At 36.2% G+C, this 26,049-nt stretch overlaps 2 protein-coding genes across 4 annotated transcripts in view; both read left to right on the top strand.

The window, feature by feature from the left end:
• Window positions 1–25,213, top strand: part of LOC117990245 (chromatin assembly factor 1 subunit A-like) — a 457,923-nt gene extending 432,710 nt beyond the window's left edge. For both annotated transcript variants that reach the window (XR_011237759.1, XR_011237758.1), the window contains exon 7: window positions 24,317–25,213. The gene's annotated coding sequence lies outside the window, so the exon portion shown is untranslated. The remainder of the gene's footprint in view (window positions 1–24,316) is intronic.
• On the top strand, window positions 1,419–25,213 carry LOC117989972 (uncharacterized). Of its 2 annotated transcripts, none has more exons than XM_034977374.2 (8): window positions 1,419–1,746; window positions 4,582–4,760; window positions 11,563–11,789; window positions 12,713–13,162; window positions 14,935–15,202; window positions 19,277–19,376; window positions 19,943–20,126; window positions 23,179–25,213. In XM_034977374.2, the coding sequence occupies exons 1-8, from the start codon at window positions 1,618–1,620 to the stop codon at window positions 23,670–23,672; spliced, it is 2,031 nt and encodes a 676-aa protein (XP_034833265.1). In that variant the 5' UTR covers window positions 1,419–1,617; the 3' UTR covers window positions 23,673–25,213. The 2 variants fall into 2 exon arrangements, with proteins under 2 accessions (XP_034833265.1, XP_034833266.1); XM_034977375.2 differs by lacking the exon at window positions 1,419–1,746 and adding an exon at window positions 1,870–2,399.
• Window positions 25,214–26,049: the final 836 nt, after the last annotated feature.

Raw genomic sequence — 26,049 nt, 5'->3', positions numbered from 1 at the left:
TCCAGAGTTCCACGGATAACGTTTGCAAATCCAATCATATTCGTAATGCTGACATAAACGAGGTCTAGATTCAGATTCAGACAGTTACATTCGATATTCAGTCTGTTCATTGACCCACTTTTGAGTTTTCAATCTTCACGCCTGAGTTCTGCCTGCGCTGCGGTCTGCGGGCGATTGTTATTGCTATCATGTAATGTCACTGACCCCTGATGTTGAACGTATAGCAATGTATTGTACGGAATTGTTTTCTAGTTTTTATCTAACAAATGAAGAGTTAAAAAACATTATTATGGAATAGGTTTATGATGATCTGGTTTGGTGGGAGGCCACGGCTAGTTACTAATACTGGCAAAGACGTGCCTCCGCAAGCGATTTAGCTTTCCGGTACGATGTCGTGTAGAAACCGATTAGGGGTATGCGTTTAAATTTTAAAAAACTGGCATATTCCTTCCAAGTTAGCCTGCTTCCATCTTAGACTTCATCATCACTTACCACCAGGTGAGATCGCAGTCAACTTGTAATGGATTTTAAAAAACAGATTAAAATTCAATCGTTAGCTAAATGCTACGCTCGACTCGGGTGGAATTTCTTAAAATCCTTTATTGATGCAGAATCTAAAGTTTAGAAGCTTTAGATATTGCACAAATTATTTTATAATCACTATAAACAAAGCGCCTAGAATAATTTAAAGGGAATTTGCCTCAAAAAAATTTTAGGCGCTTTGCATTAAACGAAAAAATTTCATTTTTTAATAAGTAGTAACTAGTACCTAGCTTAGATACCTATAGTAACATATTATAAATCTTAATATATAAAAGGAAAAGGTGACTGACTGACTGACTGACTGACTGACTGATCTATCAACGCACAGCTCAAACTACTAGACGGATCGGGCTGAAATTCGGCATGCAGAAAGCTGTTATGAAGGCATCCGCTAAAAAAGGATTTTTAAAAATTCAATCCCTAAGCTAGTGGACTAGTTGTCTCAATCTGAGAGATCTATACTTAAGCGTTTAGCAAATTAGATATGTATATTGGGGACAGTATACCCAGCGCAGTCCCTACCTAACAAGGTACGAGGCCGTGTAAAAATCAAAAAGGCATCGGTTTAATAAAAACTGCCGTGCTCCTTCCAGGCTAGCCCACTTCCATCTTAGACTGCCTTATCACATCTGAATTTAAAAAAACCTGCCGCGTACTATACGTATAATAAGAAAGATCCACTGCATTTGGAAAAACGAAACGCAATTCTAGTTTAAAAGAAGTGTCAATAGATGGCACAGTTAGTTATGCACTGCTTTACCATTCACGTCAATGTCAATATGAATGTCAAATTAATTTCATAATTTACAAGATTTCCACCAATGAGCTCACGAAAAGTGTCCCACTCCCCACTGTCATGACGTCATTAATTCCACGTTGGAAGCTTCCTGCTGCAGAGAAATGTCATGTTTTGGACACAAAGTTGAATTTTATTTATTTTGTACAATAATGTTTATTAATTAATTAAAGAAGGCTCCGACTGTAATAAATTATGTATATCTAGGCAAGAGAGACAGTGAAAGTGTTTACAGAAATGATCATGTATTTAGTGTGGGATCATATTATAAACAAAACATGACTCGTAATAATGATGAAATGAATAAAATCTTGGAATATCTGTCAATAAATGACGAGGGCTTCGACCAGGGTGTAAACAGTTCGAAAATAGAAAAAATGGACTGCTTCCCGCCCGAGAATATACTGGTTTGTAGTTTCGCAATCGTTTAATTGATAGCTTATCACGACGCGGCTATTGTCGGCTCAAAGGCCACTGCGACAAAGAAATGGAACGTTAATGTGAAGGGTACAAGCGAGCGATTTAGTAGACGCCTGGTGAAGCAATGAAGTCACGAAATTACGATTGCACCTTGTTCTGCAGCTTTCGTGGGCTTACGCTCCCACTTTTACCGTTATCTGACTAGACAAGGCATTCATTTCGTTTTTGGACGTGGCTCCTTCACTAGCGGGTATCTACCAGTCGGTCCCGGGTTTCCTTATCTAATTAGTGTAATAACATCGCGGTATTACCCTAACGAGTGTACCAAGTTATTTACATTTTACCTCAGTCGGCCTCAAGTCGCCAGCGTGCGTGTAGAACGGCCCCGGCGTTCTTTACGTAAACATCGATAGTGCCACGGTAGCACCATGCGGTCGGTCTCTCTTCCATATGCCTCATGAATATCCGTCGTCAATAAATTGTTTTTGACTTACAACTGAACCGACCAAGACTATTGAAGATTTAAGTGAAGTGAGCGACTGTTTTTTCGTTGGATTTAGTGGTGAAACTATATGTTGGAATGTGTTGAAAACCCTTTTCAAAAATGGATAGAAAACTAGACTTGTTGTCATTATTCGAGGTAAATTATAAACATCTTACTTATAACTAGGGGACGTGAAAATTTAATCAAATACCTAACTAGTTCAAGTGATGTTACATTATCTTTATCCTATTTACATAAGACTCTTATTAGATTTGTATTGGAATGTGTTGAGAACGCTCATAAATGATAAAAAAGCTAGTCCAACTATCATTATTTGCAGTACATTATCTTAAAGTGTAATAGCTGTGCAGACGTGTGTGTGTGGATTTAGGTTTTTAAAATTCCTGTGAGAACTCTGATTTTCCAGGATTAACGCCGCATAGTAGCCTATGTCACTCTCCAGATCTTTAACTATACCCATACAAAAAATTATATTGATCCATTGCTCCATTGGGACATGAGTGAAGGATAAACCAACAAACAAACACACTTTCGCATTCATAATATGAGTATCATGTATTATGAAGTTTCAGAAAATACAAAAGTTGCTTGCGAAGGATTATTTGAAAGTGCAGTTCCAAAGTAAAAACTGTATCTTATTTAATTTATGTAACTACTACTTACTTAGTAAGTATGAATCTGAAAGTTTCATCATTGCAATTTTGAAAGTCATTTGTCCTCAATTTTATTTTCTCAAATATTTATGAATATTCAAAAGTTTGTCTGATGCTAGCACATCTAACAATCAAACCAAACAATTATACATAAGTAAACAGATAACAATTTACTTAAATCCATTCTTTTTTCGTAAAAGATAAGATAAACTACAATTAACTAAAGCTAGGACTAATTGTGCGGTGAAAACTATACAGTTTGAGGGAATGCTACTATATAATGACTTGCCAAAAGACAATGTTTCAGGAAAAATCTTTGAAAAATTATTGTCAAACACTGTAGTTTTAAAACTTAGAGTATAATATGTTTTTATTTTTTATTAGTATAATATAATTTTTTATAGTAAAGAAAATAAAGTCTTTAAACCTAACCTAAACACAACCACAAGGCTTTCAGCAAATAATTCGCACAAATATATTATACTTAATTATAAATGCATACTATCATAATCATATAATGCATCTCCTTTCTCTTCAATGCAGAGTAAAAGTTCTAAATGAAAGTATGTTGTATGAATAAAAGTAAAAGGTAACTGGAATATCTGAAACTGATCTCAATTTGCGATGGAATAAGAAACTTTGGAATATATAGTCAATTGATATTTCTGTATAAATTTTAGCAAGAAACTTGATATTAAGTTTTACTTACCTTATCTTATCTTATTGAATTTTTAGATTTGTTACCATATTGAATGAATCATGCAGTTTTTAGATTCATTTGAATATATACAGTTAAAATGTCACACTTGTATATATATATCTTACAGCAGAAACTGACACATCTCTTGAAAAGTATTGCAGTAGAATGACAGCTACAATGTTACGATCGCAATCACCTCTGTTTGGTTGACGCTCGCTGACTATTGGCTTCAATGCATTGTTGCAACAAGAATCGCACAAATTCAGCCAATCAGAACAATTGAGATTGTAATAATGATTGATGCAGGTTTTACGAAATCGACCCATAAAAATGTAAAAGTGACTTACTTTTGTCATTTTGTCCTTACATCTTGTACCTTTTAATAAAGCATGCTTCCATCTTTGACTGCTAAATAATTTACTAGATGTATAATGATATTTTTATATTATTAGTTGTTTTGAACTTCCTCATTTTTGAAGGCAAAACACTATAATATTTGGATTCCTAATTTCCCTAAATACAAAAACCACTGTCTTCATCACTTATATAATTATAGTAGAAAATATAATTAAGTAGTTACTTAGTCTGGTAATTAGCTACCTAGTTGCTTAATTAGTCCAGGAAATAAAATCTCTAATAAGTCATTAGTTAGTTCAATTATTGATAATTACATTTACCTGTGACAAGCATTATTTAATATGCAAAGCAATAAACGCTTTGAATTCGTAATAACGTAATTAAGCTTACTAATTATATCAAGGGAGTAACCTATCTATTAAACTAATAGTTATATGTCAGAGGACTTATTTTACATTGTAATGGATTCTTGACAGTGACACATTACTCCGAAATGTTAGAGATGCGTGCCCGGGATTGAACTCCCGACCTCCCGAATAGGAGGCGGACGTCGTAACCACTAGACTATCACGTCTTCCGGTCTAATGATGTCTTTCAATTGTTACAGTCGGATTCCTGGCAGGCTCCCGACGACCTCCTGGAAAATATATTTTCCCTGGACCAGGGGTCACTGAACTTCTTGGAGGAGTCATTGCCAGACTTCAATTTACCTACCGACATATCTCAACCAGAAGGCCTTAGCAGTTCGTGTTCCGACAGTGGATTATCAAGCGACCCGGCAGAATTGTAAGTGAAATAAAACTTTTACTTTGTTTATAGTAACTACATTACAGGTGCTACAAGTATTTGACGACCTTCCTGGTGCAGTGGTGAGCGCTGCGGTCTTATAAGTGAGAGGTCCCGGGTTCGATTCCCGGCAGGGGCAATTTGGAAATTTATATTCAAACTCAAATTCAAATCATATATATTCAGATTGGGTATTATTGTATACACTTTCTGATTGTCAATTGCTGAATTTGCAATACAATAATGTAGTTGTGATAATTTATTACGTAAACTTAAAACTAAAGCTACGAGGATTTCAAACGCGCCTAGGTCTGAGCCCACAACAAACTCAGCTATTTTCTAAATTGTCTCTGGTCTGGTCTGGTGGGAGGCTTCAGCCGTGCGTGGCTAGGTACCACCCTACCGGCAAAGCCGTGCCGCCAAGCGATTCAGCATTCCGGTATGGGTTTAATGAAACTGCCATACTCCTTCTAAGTTAGCCCGCTTCCATCTTAGACTGCATCATCACTTATCATCAGGTGAGATCGCAGTCAAGGGTTATCTTGTAAGTAGTATCAGAATAAAAATAAAATAAAATATTTGGTATGTAGATAGTAGGTAAATACGTGCCACAAAAGTTGAAAAACTGGATGATTACTACGCAAATTATAGTGGTCTTAATAGAAGTCGAGTGGCAAAGACGTTTGCTCCCCACGCTTTAATAATTCAGATGATAACTTTAAATCTTCTTCTATTGCTTGCACCATATTAATTTCCGTTTCTTAAGTTCTGCTAGTTCGGCTGTGAAAAGTAACAGATCACACTCGTATTTATAACATTAGTATGAACTTTTTACTAGAGGAACCACCAATGCATTGCCGGCCTTTCAGGAATTTGTTGGTCCGCCCCTTGAATAACCCCATGTTGTCTACTTGATTACAACATGGGGTTGTTATCAAGTAGATAATGACTAAAGTCAATCATGACTGAAGTCAAAAAACCGGCCAAGTGCGAGTCAGGCTCGCGCAACGAGGGTTCCGTACTGCAGTCTTATTTTTTCGACATTTTGCACGATAATTCAAAAACTATGATGCATGAAAATAAATAAAAATCTGTTTTAGAATGCACAGTTGAAGCCCTTTCATATGATACCCCACTTGGTATAATCTTACTTTGATAATTGAAAATACTAATTATTAGTTTATGACCACAATTTAAATTTTTTTGTGTGATGTAACCACAAATTCACGGTTTTCAGATTTTTTCCCTAATACCAGCTATAAGACCCACCTACCTACCAAATTTCATGATTCTAGGTCAACGGGAAGTACCCTGTAGGTTTCTTGACAGACCGACAGACAGAAAGACAGACAACAAAGTGATCTATAAGGCTTCCATTTTTCCTTTTGTGGTCCGGAACCCTAAAAACAATACTATGCAACTACTACTACAAACACTAGTTAAAACTAGTATGTAAGAATTTATTATTCGTGATTTATTTTATTTATTTCATGCTTTTCTCATACTCAAAACGGTAAATATTTTAACTGTGATGTGTGACGAACCAGTCTCAATCCATTAACAAAGCAATAAGCATACATTCCGCCGCTACAGTGCGATTAGAATTCAAACACGTTGTCGGTCATGTTAACTACTTAGTCACTCATACCACCAGTATCAGCAGACACCTTTAAAGTTCAAATACCCCACCTAATTAATTGTCGCTGATGAAACATTATATTGTATATAGGTAAATTAAATCTTATATCGCACCCTTAGAATAAAATTATGGACCTAATTCAAAATTTAAGGACTTCTAGTTTGAGTGTTAAAATTACTTTGGATAAAGCGCTTGATACACATGCTAGTAGCTCGCACAAAAGCATGCCAGTTACTAGCAAGAACGAGCTACTAGCATGTGTATCGAGGTTCTGCCAGTAGCTCGCATGCCAGTACATGGCATACCAGTAGATCGCACGGCGTTTGATTTTTTCTCCTTGAGGGGGAGGTGGGACGGGGGACTCGCATGCCAGCTACTAGCACGCGAAATACGTCGTAACGTGTTTGCTAGTAACTCGCACATCGTACTATTTCCATCGACTCATAATAAAATTACCCAATGTTGACAAAGTTTGTCTCTTTCTCTCTATTTTATTTTAAGAGTCAATGGAAATGGTCATCCCAATTCATTTTATCACTCAAACTCGAAATCCTTAAATTTTGAATTGGGTCTCTCTCTCTCTCTATTTAATTCTAAAGGTGCGATATGTATAACTAGCTTATGCCCGTGACCAGTGACTGCGTGGGCTGCACAAATTTCAAAATCCTTTATTAGGCTACCTTTCCCCTTTATGAAAATGCTGATAATTGGACTTTACGTATCCATCCTCATTAAACATCTGTGTTAAAAAGGCAATATTATCTTTTCATGGGTTTTTAGGGAGTTTTAGATAGAAAACATACTTATCAGTTTGGATAAATTAATTAGAATTTCAGTCATTTTCCGCTCCTTGTAAACAAAAAACATCGTGAAACGTGAACAAGTGAAGAGTGTTATTTTAATTTAAAACACGAAAATGATCTGTCGTAGAGATTCCTTAAAATAATTGAGGAAAATTTTGTAGAGATTGCTGTAATCAAATTACCGTGTATTTTTCGTGTGTCTAGCTGATGCCCGCGACTTCGTACGCGTGGATTTAGGTTTTAAAAATACCGTGGGGACTCTTTGTTTTTCTGGGATAAAAAGTAGCCTATGTGTAACTCTCCAGGTCTTAAACTATACCAATGCAAAAAATCACGTCGATCTGTTGCGACGTGATTGAAGGACAAACCAATATACAAGCGCACTTTCGCATTTATAATATGAGATGGATGTGTCCGTGTTTGATTTTATATTGCAAACACATAATCACATAACAACAATAAACAATAAAATGGATTGCAACTTGCAATGTGTTCCATAAGTTTCCGTTAAGTTTCAACACTTCACTACAGGAATACCAATTGGGCAATGCAAAAACTGTTAACGGTGCATCTTCAACAGTTAGTTTTGTTCAGTTGCTCTACGAATTTCTGTGGGCTAACGTAGATAATCTTTTCTACGTTATCGTCATCTTATTGTACGACATAATCGGAGAAAGTATGCTTAGATTAGATGTAATTTAAAAGGTTTTCAAAAACCCCAACATGCATCTTTTCAACCTGCAAATTAAAGAGTATAAAATTCGCAATTATGATTTTTTTAAGAATTTTATGTAGCCAGTGATATTCGGGCCATCAAGACGAATCTAATGACGTAATTATCATTTATCAAACTCGGTTGAGCCGACCAAAACCTAAAAAGACCTAAATCCACGTGGATGAAGTCGCGGGCATTATCTTGTAGATAATAAACCTATGTTTGTGAATTCTTAGTAAATAATTGGCAGGGAAAATAAGGCATCTTCTAGGGAATAGGCATCTTCTAGGTAAACGCGTCCCATCTTAGGCCACATCATCACTTTCCATCAGATGTTATTGTGGTTAATTAAGCGGTTGCCTATAATGAATTTAAAAAAATCTCCATATAGAGACGGATATGGAGTAATTTACCGAATAATCATCTGAATAGCGCGTTCGAACTTTCAGATCTTTAGACATTATTCTCACGGCACAGAAGGATATATATCGCCGTCTAACCTGATACTGTAAAATATGTATGTATTAGAATATCTTATCATATTGAGGTCACCACGTGTAGGAAAGACAGTGATATAATGTAAATCGCGGAAAGCGCACATCATATCGATTGTCCTTACTTCACCTTGGCACCTATACACGCTAGGTTTTGCCTGCATTTCTGCCTGCTACTTATATTTTTGCTGTAGGCGTACCCTTCCCAAATGACACACTGTATTGGGCGTCGGTGCAGAGTGGTCAGCGTCTGTCCGCAATACCACGCACCGTGAGAAGTCGGTGACGCCGCAGATTCTACGCTCGTTTTTAGGGTTCCGTACCTCAAAAGGAAAGTGGAACCCTTACAGGATCACTTTGTCGTCTTTCGGTCTGTCAAGAAACCTACAGGGTACTTCTCGTTGACCTAGAATCATGAAATTTGGCAGGTAGGTAGGTCTTATAGCTGACATTCGAAAAATCTGAAAACCGTGAATCTGTGGTTACATCACACAAGAAAAATTAAACTGTGGTCATAACTTATAATTAATTTTTTCAATTTTCGAAGTAAGATATTTATCAAGTGGGGTATCATATGAAAGATATCTGTGCATTCTAAAACAGATTTTTATTTATTTTTATGCATCATAGTTTTTGAATTATCGTGCAAAATGTTGAAAAAATACGACTGTAGTACGGAACCCTCGTTGCGCGATACTGACTCGCACTTGGCTGGTTTTTATTTATTACAAAAATAGTACTTCCTTGGCGCCATAAATGTACGTTACGACTTACGATTAATTTCGATACGTTCGAATATTTAAAAGTAAAAGTGGATAGCTGAAGTAAAACTGCCGGGGACCTGGGGACGACATTTTATCTCGCCGTAAACTGGTTTTAAAATATATAAAATTTACATGTTGAACATCAGGATTACTTATACTGGTATTATACGAGTATTATACTGGTTATATAATGCGGGGGAAATGATACTTTGTCGTGCTCGAATAATATTTGTTTTAGACGAGTTTAGAACATGTTTTAAGACACGTTTTAAATTCTTTTTTAATAACCTCAAAATAAAAACGTGACTTTTTCCAAGCAGTGGGTTCAACAACTTATGGACATTATTTAGTAGAGAAAATTCTTTAGTTAACAGAAAAAAATCGTATTAGATTTTTTTTAATAAGGTAGTGTTAAATTAAATAACTATTTTTGGGAAACTGCCGCACGATTATAATCACCATAGTTCTCATACTTTTCATGAGAGTTAGAGAAAAAAAACTTCTAATTAATTTCTTTTCTTTCTTCATGAAAGTATAAAACTCCTAAGTGTCAAAAATCATCAAAATCATAAATGAAAGTTCCCTTCCAAAATCGCAATTCACAACCACGGCCACGATAGGAAAAATATGGAGAAAAGTATTTTAAGTTATGGCTACCTTATTATAGGCATCACGGCCAGCCGCTAACTAGCCTTGGTGGAAGAAGCCTGTTTTGTTTCGATGCGGAGACTTAACCGATGAAAAGGGCATCCATGATTACTGCTACCCATAATGGGATAGGAGTCGAGTGGTGTGACCTTCAGAAAACCTTAACCGACCTACTTTTTACCCGACTGCGGCGAAGCCCGAAGGAGGATTATGTGTTTGACGTGTGTGGCTGTATTTAACTACTTTATTTATTTAAATCAATTGTTTAACTAAATGTTGTATTACTTTATTTATTTTATTTTACACATTTCATTAGTTGTGCTTACACTTAGGTAGGTACATAAATAAATAACTCAATAGGACTTATACATATCTCACTATTTTGTTTATTGGACTTTTTTTTATGATAATGATTTTAAGCTTATTTCGTGGTTTAACGACATAAATTTTAATGTAGATAAGATGATTTTAATGTTATTTTTAAGATGTTTATCCGTTATTGCTCATGTAAACAAAAAAGGAAGGAGAGGAAATGAATGTCCTTGTCCATCTTAAAGTATGGTTCAACTACGAATTAGAGTAGGTAGATGGTGCTCGTAATAATTAAAATGGGAAATTTCTCTGTACTTCCCCTAATTCCGTTTGTCTCTAAGGGATTCCTTGTGTAAAGCTTCCTTCTCCAAACGAAGTAGGTATAACTGTCGCTTATTGTATTGGAAATCTGAAGGACGCTCCAATTTTGCTGAATAATTGTTTTGTAATTAACCGTCCCGAAATCCTTCTATCTGGGAAGGAATATTGTCGGATGATGAAAATTACGAGGAAATAATTCATAAAGGTTAGATAATAATAATTGTTTGAAGGGCACTGACGCATTGTTCATTTAAATAACTACTATAAATATTATAAAGCCTTTTTGTTTTCATCTGTGTCAATGGCACTCTACCAAGAGTTCGCTTAGTAGGGTACCTACGAGTATCTATTTACTTTAGCATGCTTCATCTTGAGCCAAACTGTAGGGCGATTGTCTAAAACCTGCATCAATCATTATTACAATCTCAATTGTTCTGATTGGCTGAATTTGTGCGATTCTTGTTGCAACAATGCATTGTGGCCAATAGTGAGCGAGCATTAACCAATCAGAGATGATTGCGATCGTGACATTGTAGCTGTCAAACAACCGCGGTAGGGCCACTGATCTCAAATATGTCAACTCGTCCGTCTCCACACGCACAGTTCGGACTAAGGCTGACGTCTATAGAGTGTACGTGTACGTACTTTAAACTTGGACATACTTAGTTTGTCTCTGACATAAATCTGTCTCATTTAACCCCCGCCCCGTACAGATGCCTGATTTCTGTGGAGATTTGTCGCTGTGGCCAAAATGTATTAAAGTTTAAGGGGTGTCTGGCAGAGGGGTTGCCACGATACTAAGTGTCTGGCAATGCATGACGTGATTTCTAATACTATTCCGAAGAAAACATAAAAAAATTAGACTTTATACTTTGACGTAAGATTTTTTACACCTTTGCTGTTATCTGCCAAAGCCACCATGATCCAAACTTCATAGTCGCTGATCGTTCCTTTTTGTGTTGGGGACAATACGCAGAGAAACTTTCAGCTTTTATAACATAACGAAGGTCGCAGGCTCTTGCTCTTACTTATAGATTCTTGTACCAACTATACCAATACGTCCTCAACTGGCCGTTTATGAACATTTTCGGTATTCATTGTTACAGCGATTTCGAGCAGCAACTCTCTCCGTTCCTCATCCAGAACTCATGCGACGAGGATGTACCGACGACGGTCCTGGACCCCATGAGTCCGGGGGACGTCCAGGATGTCATCATTCAGGACACCAGCGATTCCAACAGCTCGACGGAACAGGACACGTTCGATATGCTCGACTTTGAACAAAATGTCATGCCCGGGTTCATTAATAGCAATACATTCCAAAATAATAATGGTGAGTTTTTTTTAAATTACCTACTTTAGTTAATTACATTATTTGTAAACCACATTAATCTAGATTGCACTGCACATTACGGATAAACAACAAACGATGCAGTACCACAAAAAATATTTTAAACTTTTTAATGGAAATACATAAATCAATTCTACTCTATTGATTAAAAAAATTAAATCAATCCAGAAACTTCGGAGAAATCGGTGTTAGGAATAGTACGCGACAGATCGATATGGCAATCGGGGTATGAGGCGGGGGGACGCCCCGCAAACCCGCGCTATCCCGCACCGGATTAGCGCGGGGGCTGTGCGGGTGTGCGGGGCGTCCCCACTCCGATTGCCATCTCGACCTGTCACGGACTATACTTACATAAAAACGCACCGAAATCATAACCTCCTCCTTTTTGGAAATAGTTTCAAAAAGTTTCTGCTGATGAGATCAAACAAATCAGTAACAACTTATTACTACATAAATATCAAATAAATAAGTAACAAGTATGCTGTAATCGGGTAAAATGCTGACAAAACTATAACATTGTTGCGTAAGATACAACAGTTGTGCACGTTTGACTCATCTCGAACAAATACAATAGCAGCTGAATATATATATATTCAGCTGATATTGCTATACTTTACATACCTATATCACCTCATATACCTGGTTGCACAACTCCTTATAATCGCTTTTCGAGCAAACTGTTCCTAGATAAAATTTTTGGTCAAGCTTAAAAATCTAGTTTTCAAACTTTACCTATTACAATTTTAATGAAGTACTTCCCTCTAGTTCTCGGGCATATAATGCTATGTACCTTCGCCTAAAAATTTTAAAAATGAACAAAAAAAATTTATAAAATCTGTATCTTATGAAAAATTATGAACGATTTTGTATCAGATCAAAAAATAAAACTTCCATAATTTTCATAGGTAACGTTGGCAGAAAACGTCGTCTCTCCCAAACGCCACAAGCCGTCCAACCGAAGGTCCAAAAACCGACGATTAGATTACCGGCCGCCTCCGTACAGAAACCGCAGCTAGTCGTCAAGGCGCAACCTCAAAAACCTTTCAAGCTCACGAACGTACAAGTCATCAACCCGCAAACTAAAGTGTACTCCAAACCGGTAGAGAGCGTTGCCCCTCAGCGGAGAGTCATTAGAGTCGCGCCAATGAACGGCAATCCTAGGTCCATACTGCTGCCAGTCACCTTCAAAGACATGAAGGATCTAAAGTCCATCAAGATCATAAACGCTGCAGACCTAAAAAATGCTTCGAATATCAAAATCGCCGCGGCCAATCTTCTCTCGCAGAGCAAACTACAAGATCTCAAAATGGACAGCCGGGACGATCGCGATTACGAACAAAATGGCAGCCATTTGGGTTAGTAACGCTACTTTATTCGAAATTAAACTTTCTATCCTTGAATCTAATGTTTATTTTTATTCAACAAATGATGAACAACTTGAAGCATTTCAAAAGTAACTGTTGCTATAAGTTAATAACAGTGAATTTTGCAGTAGCGTGCATTATGATTGGGCTGTTTTATTAGTAGATATTTTATTAGCGACCAACTCTTTCCATGGTTTCGCTTGTGGTTTCAAATTCCATATAATTAACAGATCAGAAAGACGATTTCAAGCATGCGCCGTTGATGTTTACAAACAAATAAACATACTAACAATATTCTTAGGACCTATTAGGTAAGTATGTGACATCTAATGAATTGTGGCATGTGTTCTGAATCCGTTTGTCAGATATCGAGTTGTTGACGATACGTTTTTATTTGTATCGATTACTGAATACCGTGACTTGCTATACAAACTTTGATAGAATAATACTAAGCTGTGCTAATTTATATAGAACGTCACGCTAAATACTAATGAAGCCTTGCAAGCTCAAGGCAAGTTTAATAGATATCATACTTAGGACACTGTTTTAACGTTAGTTGAGAAGGTTTTATAAATGTTTCGCTAAATTGGTAAATAGAACAACGCGGACGATGTCGGGTAGCAATACTTATTGATAAAATTGTATTGCATCAATCACAGAGTACCCGACGTGATTGGTGTCAATTGTCTAGTTAAGCGTGTCTAATTTATAATCTGTTGGTCAAATTCGGTCATTGTACTGTGTAAATATTTTTATGGTATTATTGAACTCGCTACGCCATTTTGTCGTTTAAGGTGTACATGACACATTATCCTAGTATGGATGACATTCGGTATATTTATAGCAGATATTCTAACTGTAATTAAAGAAAGAATTTTTCATGTAGGTTCTTTCCATAACGTAGTCTCCCACTAAAAATAATTTTGAGAGATTTCGAAGGGACCTCTTAAAACGCGGACTAAGTTAGTGTTGATAAATCCCTTTGTAAAAAAATGTGGAAAGAAGTGCTTAAACAATTATTCGCTTAAAAACGGTTTACTAGGCTTGGTAGGTAGTAGGTTATGCATTCTCAATTAAAGTGGTTACATTTTAGTTCCGCTTGCCTTTTTATGAGCTAAGTAGTACCGGTTTCGAATATAAACTTATCGACGATAAATAATATGCGTCGTAGTACATTCCGAACTCGACTTTTTCTATTAATAACGACATAATATGTCTGAGACTTCAATTTTTATCTCTATAAAAACATTTATTGATCCTCGATATACTAAACCGATTTTACCTTTGTAAAAATTGATAAAATATAGTGTACCTACTTGACTAATGATATATATTATAAATATTTTTCATAACATATATCTAATAAATAACACAGATCAAACAAATTACCCAGCTTCATTCAGGCTTTGAAAAAATGTTTTTAATGAGAGAGATAAGGTAAACATTATACAGAGAACAAACATGTAAATACTAACACAATACATGTAAACTCAGTATGAATATACATGTATATACTGGATGTGTAGTATATTGGGTTGGTAACTATACCTTACTGTACTATGTATTCTGTGGCTACACGTTGATATGTTGGTCAGTCAGTCTTACGCAATTTTATAAAACTGCGTAAGACTGACTGCGTATGCTGTATACAGGATAGATAAAATTATGTTTAGAAAGATAAGACAACAGTAGCAAACTCAGTTGTCCTGTTTTAACCATTAGCATTTAAGATTACGCAACTCAAATTATCAAATATTTCGTAGATGACTCAGGCAGTGATCACAGTGATGACGAAGACGATCACAAGGAGACTCAAATCAACGACGGCAGGAACGGGTATCCCCGTCTCGTTCTAACTGCGGAGGAGAGACGGTTGTTAGCAAAGGAGGGCATCACCTTACCTCAAAGCTATCCTCTCACTAAGCACGAAGAAAGGGAACTCAAGAGAATCAGGCGTAAAATCAGAAATAAGATCTCCGCTCAGGATTCCCGCAAGCGCAAGAAGGAATATGTTGATGGATTGGAAGACAGGTAAGAAATATTTTTGTTCAGTTTCTAAAGTATTTATTTGAATCATCGGTCATCTAAATCGGAAAATATAGATCTAGGCCGCCACATCAAGGTACGATTTATTTGTTTGGTTTTTCTAAGATAGGTAATTACTAGGAATAAAAAATGTTTAATTATTAAAAATATTACGCTCTCTGTGCGCGAACTTACCTACTTTGTTTTAACATTGATTAACTCGTACAAATATGATCTCTGGTTCAACGTAGGGCGCCTGTCCACTGTAGTAAAGCGGAGCGATGACGTATTTAGTAAACCAATCAAATTATTACTTCTATTTTGTTAAATCTGAACTGTTTCCGAACTGCAAGATGTCAGGCCCATCTACACGCACGAAACGTTTTGCGTCATTCCTCATAGGCATGCCTAAGGTTTGGAATACTCTTTCACGATATGTGGTATTCCTACCAATTACAACTCGGGTATCTTTAAAACAAGAGTGAATAGGCATCTTCTGGGTAAACGCGTCCCATCTTAGGCCGGCCACATCATCACTTTCCATCAGGTGTGATTGTGGTCAAGCCTTTGCCTATCCATACTAATATTATAATAATGCGAAAGTGTGTCTATCTGTCTGTCTGCTAGCCTTTCACGGCCCACCCGTTCAACCGATTTTGGCGAAATTTGGTACAGATCCGGCCTCCGCTTCGCTTCATTGGTCAGGCATCCTAACACTTGATATAATATTATTGCAAAAAGTATTATAATAATGTAAAAACTACTTGAGTGTATGTAATAAATGAATGAGAGTGAAAGTACCGTTCCGTCTCGGTACTGTAGTTCAGATGGTACCTAGCATTATTGTTCTGTACACTGCTCTAACTACAGTTTTCTAAATACGGTACTAGAAACGTTATTTTCTGTTTGAATACTGGGACTCGTCGATTTTTAGCAACTCATAAAGAAATTATTCGAATGCACAAAATTAATATTATTGTGTTGAAATATAAATTATGTAGGTACTTATAAGTCCCGCAAATTGCTATTACGCTGGAACTATGTCGCATTAACATCGAAATGACGTCATTTTGACGTTAGCCGGTGGCCCTACCGCGGTTGTTTGACAGCTACAATGTCACGATCGCAATCATCTCTGATTGGTTAATGCTCGCTCACTATTGGCCACAATGCATTGTTGCAACAAGAATCGCACAAATTCAGCTAATCAGAACAATTGAGATTGTAATAATGATTGATGCAGGTTTTAGGCAATCGCCCTACGGAATAAAAATATACCATCAGCTCGAAATTTCAGTTTAGTGCTGACGTCACTAAAATTAGGTACTTGAGTACCTATTTCTTTTTTATGGTATATTTTATGACTTTTTTTATTACATAATTCTATTTAATTTCTGTATGACAAGGTGCTTGGGTAACTTATTAGTTATTATGTTATTTTAATCGGTAATAATTAACTAGTATTATCTATATGTACCTACTGCACAGTATTCCGAAGGTTCTGAACGTGGGTTATCATTATCACCAAAATGTGACGCAAGATTGTTCAATTCAGATAACACTTCAACAGTTGTTATCTTTAAAATCCCAATGGGGCCGATTCTCTTGTACACAATCTCTAAACTAAACTAAATTAACAGGCCAAAATCTAGTGCCATCCTTTTCCGCAAGCAACATTATGAAAGGGATAGCAATAGATTTAGGCGTGACATTTTAGTTTAGTTTAGAGATTGTGTACAATGGAATTAGCCACAATGTCTGCATTATCACGAATATTTGCTCTCGAATATGTTATTTTAAAAATATTTCATGGTGGGTTCTTCTCAGACCTGGGCGCTTTTGGAACCCTCGTAGCTTTAGTTTTAAGTTTACGTAATACATTCCTACCATCTTACAAATTAACAATTTTGACAATCAATAAGAGTAACGTCTTACCTATTTTGAATAAATCATTTGACTTTGATTATGAGTTTGTAACAATATTTCTACAAAGAAAATATTAAGAAATAGAATACGTACCTATTTAAATTTATGTTAAAGGCTCTTTGACGCTAAAGCAACAATGCAACAACAAATTTAAGCAACAAATCAAAACAATCGGCAAAAGAAACTAGAGATGCCACGAATATTCGGAATTTGGCCTATTCAGCCACTTTGTTTATTATTTGGTATTCGGCGAATACCGAATACCATAATTTTTAAAAATGAAAAAAGACACATACCTATTACTCAAAATAAATATATTTTACTAGCAAAACATTGCAATAAAATATAAATACTTAAAACTTATCAGAGGTATTATCAAGTTGTAAGTAGTGAATGAAATGAATTTTGTCTAAAAATTATTTCAATTTAAATGCAACAAAAATAAGAACGTCATACTAAACAGGAAAACTAACTAAACTAACTTACTAAATAGGAAAGTATCTTGCATCAGTCATGAGTCATGACTCACGACTCATGCAATCCAGCCCGATTGTCGACCTTACATCAGTTCCAACTGAACGCTGTCTACGTGGCATGTTTGTGGGTTTGTGATTCACGCGAAAACGACTATAGGTTATAACGGCTATTTATAAATCGATGGTTTTTCCTTATGTAGCATCATAATATTAATACGTATAGATTAACTTTTTATTCTTTTTAGGATTCCGTATCAATGACTGGATCTAAGCAGTGATAGCCTAGTGGTTAAGACGTCCGCCTTCTTTTCGGACTCGATCCCGGGCACGCACCACTAACTTTTCGGAGTTATGTGCATTTTTAAAACAATTAAATAACACTTGCTTTAACGGTAAAGGAAAACATCGAAAGGACTAACCTGCATGTCTGAGAGTTCTCCACGTTCTCGAAGGTGTGTGAAGTCTGCCAATCTGCATTGGGTCAGTGGGGCAGAATATGGCCTAAACCCGTCTCACTCTGAGAGGAGACCCGGCTCTGTAGTGGGCCGGTAATGGGTTGATCACGATGATGACTGGATTTCATTTATTACGCTTTGGTGTTTTGCTAAAAAAAAAAGAATTTATAAACATTATAGACTCTCCAGCAATTCCGTAATACCTGTGCTCCCTGACGGCGGTTACGCACTTATCCGATCCGAGTCCGTAAAAAAACGTACCTTTTTGTTTTGTATGGGAGCTTATGACATATGTCGAAGATAATAATCGCTGGTATTCTCACGGATGACGGATAGAAATTCGCTCGGATATAGCACTGATTTTGGTTGACTAGACTGGTTTTAGGAAGCTTTTATTTAAGAATATTGAAAATTAGCTTAATGCCGCAACATCGTCCGGGTGGAAGTTACTATGTTACTTTGTATCCCGGAAAGTTAAAGAATTCCCATGGGATTTAAAAAAACCTAAATCCACGCGGATGAAGTCACGAGCATCATCTAATATAATTTTATTCTAAGTCTATTCTGTTAAAATAGTTATAATTATAATTTTAAGTAATCTCTTTTGGCCTTCTGTTATACCTAGATTTAAATTTAAATAATAATTATGTATTTACGCTGTTGATTACTTTCAAATAAACAAAAAAAAAATTAAAGTATAATAATTAATTTATGAACAACTGAATTAGCTAGATTATCTCTTGTATTTAATCCTCAGTCAATATCATCTACATTTTGCCAAATAAAATGTGGTATATTTAAATAATATTATTTTCCTGGTTACTATCTTTCATATCGATATCTCGTCGAGGTCATGTTCTTAATCACCGTTGATTACGTGATAATTATTATTGCAGACGTAAATTTCGTTGTTTTTAACTGGCTACAAATTATATAGGAGATTAGTAATTATTTCTTGTTTTACTTTTTTTTGCTGGCTGAACAGATAATACTCAACTTGAAACTATAACTACACGTATATCTACCTTAATAAAAATGCTAATTCGATCACTTTCTCATGAGTAAAGCTTTGTTGTCATAAAAAAATTAAAGAAAAATATGTAATTATTTATAAAATATATCTTTAATTTTTTCCTTCCTCTATGAGTTCTTCTTATGAGTCCCACACACAGAGTTCCATTCATAGTATGTGAAATTTACGAATTAAATTGTTTTGTTCCCAGGGTCAAACAGTGCACGGCCGAGAACCAGACACTCATCAGAAGGATAAAGATACTGCAGTCGCAGAACCAGTCCCTGACACAACAGCTGAAGAGATTGCAGGTAAGCTGGAGCAATCGCTCGACCAAATAGTGAAATAGTTGACTTATTCGTCTACTCTATCGCGAAATTAATAGATTTGCAATTGATCAGAAAAAGAGAGGGAAATAAAGACTTTTTCGAATTTAAGGAGTGTTCTATACTGGAATGGAGACGCTCTCATAGATCGTTCATCGTTCGACGTAGGCATCCGCTAAGAAAGGGTTTTTGAAAATTTAACCCCTAAGGGGGTGAAGTAGTGGTTTGAAATTTGTGTAGTCCACGCGGACGAAGTCGCGAGCATAAGCTAGTATTGTATAAGATAATTTAAGAAAGCAGGCAGTACAGTGCGACAAGGCTCTCTTGGCACTTGAATGACATTGACATTGGAGGCGCTGTTGGAGAACTAAGGCTTAGAATATTCAAACAAGAACAAAGGGGACACTTGACGGCAACGTTAGTTCCGGTTTTCGCCACGCGCCAAGATAGCCTTGTCGCACTGTAGTAGTTCTTTGTCATGAGATTTTTGTATTGGTTATAAGTTTGGTTACTTTAACAAATATCTCAACTGTTATTTTTTATTATTGCAGAACGTGTTAACTGGTGTAACATCGGGCTCGAGCGGCAAGGCGCAGCCGGCCACGTGTCTGCTCGTGCTGTTGCTGTCAGTAGCCTTGGTGGCGCTGCCGTCCATGCGCGAGGAGGTGCGCGGCAAGACGCCCGACCGCGCCGCGTCGCCCGCCATCACACGCGCCCTGCTCTCCGCTACCAACAGTGAGTTGCGTTTCAAATCATAAAAAACCGGCCAAGTGCGAGTCAGTTTCGCACACTGAGGGTTCCGTACTACAGTCGTATTTTTTCGACATTTTGCACGATAATTCAAAAACTATGATGCATAAAAATTAATAAAAATCTTTTTTAGAATGCACAGGTACAGCCCTTTCATATGATACCCCACTTGATATAATTATCTTACTTAGAATATTGAAAATACTAATTATTAGTTCATGACCACAATTTTTTTTTTGTGTGATCTAAACCTTAATTCACGGTTTTCAGATTTTTCCCCTAAAGCCAGCTATAAGACCCACCTACCTGCCAAATTTCATGATTCTAGGTCAACAGGAAGTACCCTGTAGGTTTCTTGACAGACAGACAGACAACGAAGTGATCCTATAAGGGTTCCGTTTTCCTTTTGAGGTACGGAACCCTAAAAAAATACTATAAGTAATTTAGGGGCCAACATAACCACGATTTTTTCAAAAAGTTTATTTTTTCAGCCCCACCCGAACAAACATTGTGATAAAGTTTAATTAATTACATTACAGTACGCGGCCGAAAGTAATGTACATCGGCCTTTAGAATGACATTTCGGCTTTGTAGAGCGTTGTCTCTGTCACTAAAACCTATATGACGTTTTGTCGGTCTCAACGACTGGGACAACGCTCTACAAATCTGCTATCTACTTCTAAAGGTCGATGTACATTACTTTCGGCCACATATACAAATATCATATTACTGAAACGACTGTCCTTCTTATTTTAATTGCTCTACTTTAAAGCTGCTCTTATATCAAGTTATTTTGCAAGCTTAATATCATTATCACGGCAAGTGTGTAATGTCAGCCCACTTGATCTTAACATACCAATAAAGAGAAAGTATCAAAAATTATCCAAATAGTAATTAAGATTTATTTTAGCTAACTTTCAATGAATACAGCCATCTACAGTTTTTTTTGTAATAAAAAATAAATTGAAAATCCTGTTTCTTTGTCAGACTGTCAATGAAAAGATTTCCAAGTGAACACCAAAATCAATTTCTGAATTACTTTGTTAAATAAATCGATTTTTCTTAAAACTTATTCAAATAACCGTTTTACACCCGTCGTTTTTCAGCCGTTTTTTAGAACGAAACGTCGCGTCGTTTTCTTGCAATAAATCAAGTTTCTTTAACTTTATGAAATGTACGTAAGGCATTTTTGTCCTTTATAAAGTGAATAAGTTTTTACATCTTGTATAATGTATAAAGTCTTCTATTTTTACCTTGTATAACGCCAATCAGGCATAAAGTAAAGTCTTTACATAACTCGATAGGTACGTCTCACTTACAAAGTTACAATTACGTAAAACGCAAGTTGAAATGTGAAGTCGACCGTGACCGTCCATGTCACCTTCATCTATTTTTAACTATTTAATTGTTATATTCTATTCTAACTAACATCACACACTATATAAGAAGTAAATTTGCATGCCATTAAATTAATTCTAAAATACAGGGTAATCAAATTCTGATTATTTAAAGATATTAGCGACGTTAAAACAGCCTGTATAATCTACACTTGAACTTGTTTGTTGGCTTGTCCTACAATCATACCGCAACGGGTCAACGCGATCTTTTGCATGGATATAGCTGAGACATGAAGAGTGAGATCCTTTTTATTCTGCAAAATTAAAGAGTTCCCACGGGATTTTAAAAAACCTAAATCCACGCGGGCGAAGTCACGGGCATCATCACTGATGTTTCTTACGTATAGCGTTGTCCTTGTTCTACTCGATTGGCTTCGCTCAAACCTAGTCAATCCTACTACGCACAGACAAAGATCTTGTGCGGATAGGCCGGTGCTCTGGTAGTAGTAAAACATATAATTAAATCAGTTCGCTTCTATGGAGTGTTTGGTGTATGCTTATAGACACTGGATTAGATTACTGTCACAAAGTCGTGTTGTATATAGTATATAATATTATATACCTAATACGGACTCTAAATAATGTAGTACCTAATAAATCATCTTTACTTAATATAAAAACAAATTACGCACATATTATTATATTTGCGATCGGGAAGTTTGTTATTAAACTTGAAAGATAAATAATTGTCTTGGAAACAAAAAGATAAACTATTGTCATGATAACCTATTAAATAACATCCCGCAAGATAATATAATGAAAGTCCAGTTACCTATATTTAAATGAAATTCTATGTATAGGGTATTTGTGTTTAATTTGTTACTAGAAAATGCCAGTCACTTCCTCCACGTGTATTTAAGTATTCCGGGATGAAATCTATCTTTGTAACAAACAAACGTCAAAATCGGTTAAACGGATGAGCCTTGAAAAGCTAGCTGACAGACACACTTTCGCATTTATTTTCCGTAATGTTCTCAAAAGTGTGTGAAGTCTGCCAATCCGCACATGGCCAGCGTGCCATGGCCAAATCTATCTCATGCTGAGAGGAAACCCGTGCTGTGTTGATCATGATGATGATTGATTACTATTAAAATGTTAGCGATAACAGGTAATGGTAAGGCACACCAATGCAAAACAAAACGGTCAAGTCTTGAAGTTACTACTGACCTAATAGTAGCCATTTAAATGATTACTCAAATGCGTTGATAGGACCAGATAGGTTTGTAATGTTGTAAAACATTTATATAAAAAGACTTGTAATTTAATATTGTTCTGTATTAAAGAATCGAATAATGAAATGAAACCGTAGATTCGTTCCTAAGCGTATACCTTCTGGAAGTCCTCCGCCGCCGTTTATCTAAATATATAAAAGGGAAAGGTGACTGACTGACTGACTAATCTATCAACGTACAGCTCAAACTACTGGACGGATCGGGCTGAAATTTGGCATGCAGATAGCTATTATGACGTAGGCATCCGCTTAGAAAGGATTTTTGAAAATTCAAGCCCTAAGAGGGTGAAATAGGGGTTTGGTGTAGTCCACGCGGACGAAGTCGCGAGCATAAGCTAGTATACCATAAGCTATTATTGATTGAGTTTCTAATCATATTATAATTGATTCTATGCGTGTTTTGTTCCAGAAATGGGGCTCGACGAAACCGTCATAGACGACGGAGAATTCAACATGGATGAACTTATAACGTTCAACCGCGCTCACTCCGACCACGATTACCAAGTCGTCAAGAGCCTCGAGCACGGCAACGTCCTTCCCAACGGATACGTCGACCTCCCGATAGACGAGGACTGGCCACCTAACCTCAAAAAGCGGATGAAAAAGTTAGAATTCGACTACGAAGACGGGAAAGACTACCTACCGCCCATTGTCAAAGAGGAAAACTACCAGAACGCATACAAATCTACTAAATTCGAGGACGATATAAAACTTGATAATGACTTCCTAACGAATACAATACTTTCTACGGGAAGAAAACTAGGTGAACTTCTGGAAGCGTTCCCGCCAATACCCGTCAACAATGAGGACATACTCATAGAGGAGATATCCGATTTTGACACGAGAAATAACATTACAGATATTAAAAGTTTTGTCGTCAACGGGACTACGAACGAGTTCTAAGTTAGACATAGTTTGAGTTTTTAGAAATTGGCTACTGTGTAACCTCTAAAAGTGCAACTATTTATTTCAAGTTCATAAGTGTATCACGAAAAATATAGTTTTTAAAATAGGTGACAATTTCTAAAAAATCAAAACTTTTCACTTATTGTGGGCAATTGGGTATTTTTCTACTTTTGAATTTGATAAATATTATTACTTTATTATAAACTAGGATAAAGCTGAAAAAATATTAAAATCCAACAAAGATTTACAAACTTGCAGGCATTTTAATTATGGAGTGGAAGGGTCTTCTATCCCTTTCTCGCAAAACGAAAATTTGTATGAAACCGCACGAAGCTACTATGGCATTAGTGAGGTGTGACGTCAAAATGCTATATCGCTATATCTGTATAATCAGAAATATTTAAATGCTTATAACTTTTTTGTTATTTGATCGATTTAATTAGTTTTCTCAGTTTACGTCATTATTTTTATCCTAGTTTATAATAAAGTAATAAAAAAATTGGAGTCAAATACCCAATTAAGCTATACCACAATCTCTAAACTACATTAAATTGACAGGTCTAAATGTATTACTATTTCATTCATAACACTTCCTGCAGAAAAGGATAGCACCAGATTTTAGACTTGTCAGTTTAGATTAGATATTGGCACCGATTCTAAGCACAACCTAATTTTAGAGTATTCGCACCCTCTTCTTACTATTGTAATATGAAAAGGACAGAAGCAGTTTGACATTTCTAAATTTAATTTTTAGATGGTAAACCCGTGATTTTAGCACGCACTCGCGAACCTACTGTTTAAATTTGTATTGTGCACTAAAATTTAGAGTCTTTAAATGTGAAAGTCATGTTCCGTTCCTTTTTTAGCATTAGTAAAAAGAAAAGGATGCAGATACTCTAAATTTAGTTTAGAGAGAGACTAGAGAATCGGGGCCACTGTTTAGAAAAGAATTAGCTACAATATTACGTTATTCATATTCTACTATTTTCGCTGCACTTGATTCCTATTTCCTATGAGATATATTTTTTGCAGATTATTTTTAATATTTCTTTTTTTGATGAAATTATTCCTTAGCTGCTAAGCTCGAGTATGTGCGAATCCATTCGATGTTTCTGTTATAAAAATTGCCAGAAACATCGAATGATAGTGTGACATTTTAGGTTAAGCATTATTTCGTGATTAAGTAAGACTTGGAGCATAATAAAAAAATTCGTTGAATATATTTATTTTATATCAAAAGCAAATTTAATATAAAGATAAATTTTTATCTAGAATTTTATGCCGTTTTGGTATATTAATTATTATCATAGGTTTAAGATAGGTACTTCATAGCATTTTGATGTTAAGAGTTGGTGGTGCAATTATTTTTAAGTAACTGATCTTCAGTGTTAGATATTATTTTAGATAAGGGAATAATTATAATTATTTTGTAAGTTTTATTCCTTTAACAGTTACTTTGTAATGTGTTGAAAATCATGAGACAGATGAATTAATTGCAACTAAACTATTGTTATTTTAAAATAAACTATGACATAATATTGATCTTTTTATTGAAACCCTTTTAGCACCCAGATGCACTAAAACGTTGTACAGTAGCTGGCAGAAAATATTGAACATCGACCTTTAGAAAGGGATTTCGGCTTCGTAGAGCGTTGTCTCTGTCACTCGGACCTATGTGACATTTTGTCGGTCTCAACGACAGAGACGACGCTGTCGATGTCCTCTGCTATTCGGGGGACTTAACACCAAAAGCACCCCGAAGATTGTCCCTCGTCTGTGCAGGCTATTATTATAGTATGTCGGCCTGGCTGTGGCATGTCGCAGTGGTGCTCTGGCGTAAAACGGCTTTACTGAAATAAATGAAAACCTACAAGAGGTGCACGCAACGCATTTTCAATACTTATTCTGGGAGTCCAAACAGCACGGCGGAGCGGGTGAGTATTTCAAACAGTCGCTCGCGCTCCCGTTTGGTCACTGAAATGCGTGCGATCGCGATATCTGCTTTCGCATTTTATGGCGTGCCTGATGCTGTTCGCATTTTCAGCACTGAAAAATGCGCAGTTTGCGACATTCTTTACTATGGCTTATTCTGTGATTTTAATCCGGGGTGTATAGATACACTATAGGTTGGATAAACGAATTTATCTGTTACTGTTATAGTAGTGCTCTATCAACTAGGTAAGGTAGGTGAATTCTGGGGCAATGATGCGATAACGTTATTGAGCTAAGCAAGGTCCATGGTTCGATTCCTGTTTCGACCGATTTCGAAAACTATTAGTTTTATAAGGCTTTATCATTTTATTACCTACAACGCTATCATAGCGAGCTGCCTCTCGGCTCTCATGGAGTGAAAGCAATTTACCTACCTGCCTAC

This window comes from Maniola hyperantus, chromosome 17 (assembly GCF_902806685.2).
Source record: "Maniola hyperantus chromosome 17, iAphHyp1.2, whole genome shotgun sequence".
NCBI classification, from domain to species: Eukaryota; Metazoa; Arthropoda; class Insecta; order Lepidoptera; family Nymphalidae; genus Maniola; species Maniola hyperantus.
The sequence above is the reverse complement of the archived record's forward strand: the minus strand, read 5'-3'. Positions and strand labels throughout refer to the sequence as shown.

Coding starts and splice junctions, on each gene's coding strand:
- LOC117989972 (XM_034977374.2), top strand. CDS start 1,618: ATGACTCGTAATAATGATGAAATGAATAAAATCTTGGAATATCTGTCA. Junction 13,163..14,934: donor ACAAAATGGCAGCCATTTGG/GTTAGTAACGCT, acceptor AATATTTCGTAG/ATGACTCAGGCAGTGATCAC. Junction 20,127..23,178: donor CCTGCTCTCCGCTACCAACA/GTGAGTTGCGTT, acceptor GTTTTGTTCCAG/AAATGGGGCTCGACGAAACC.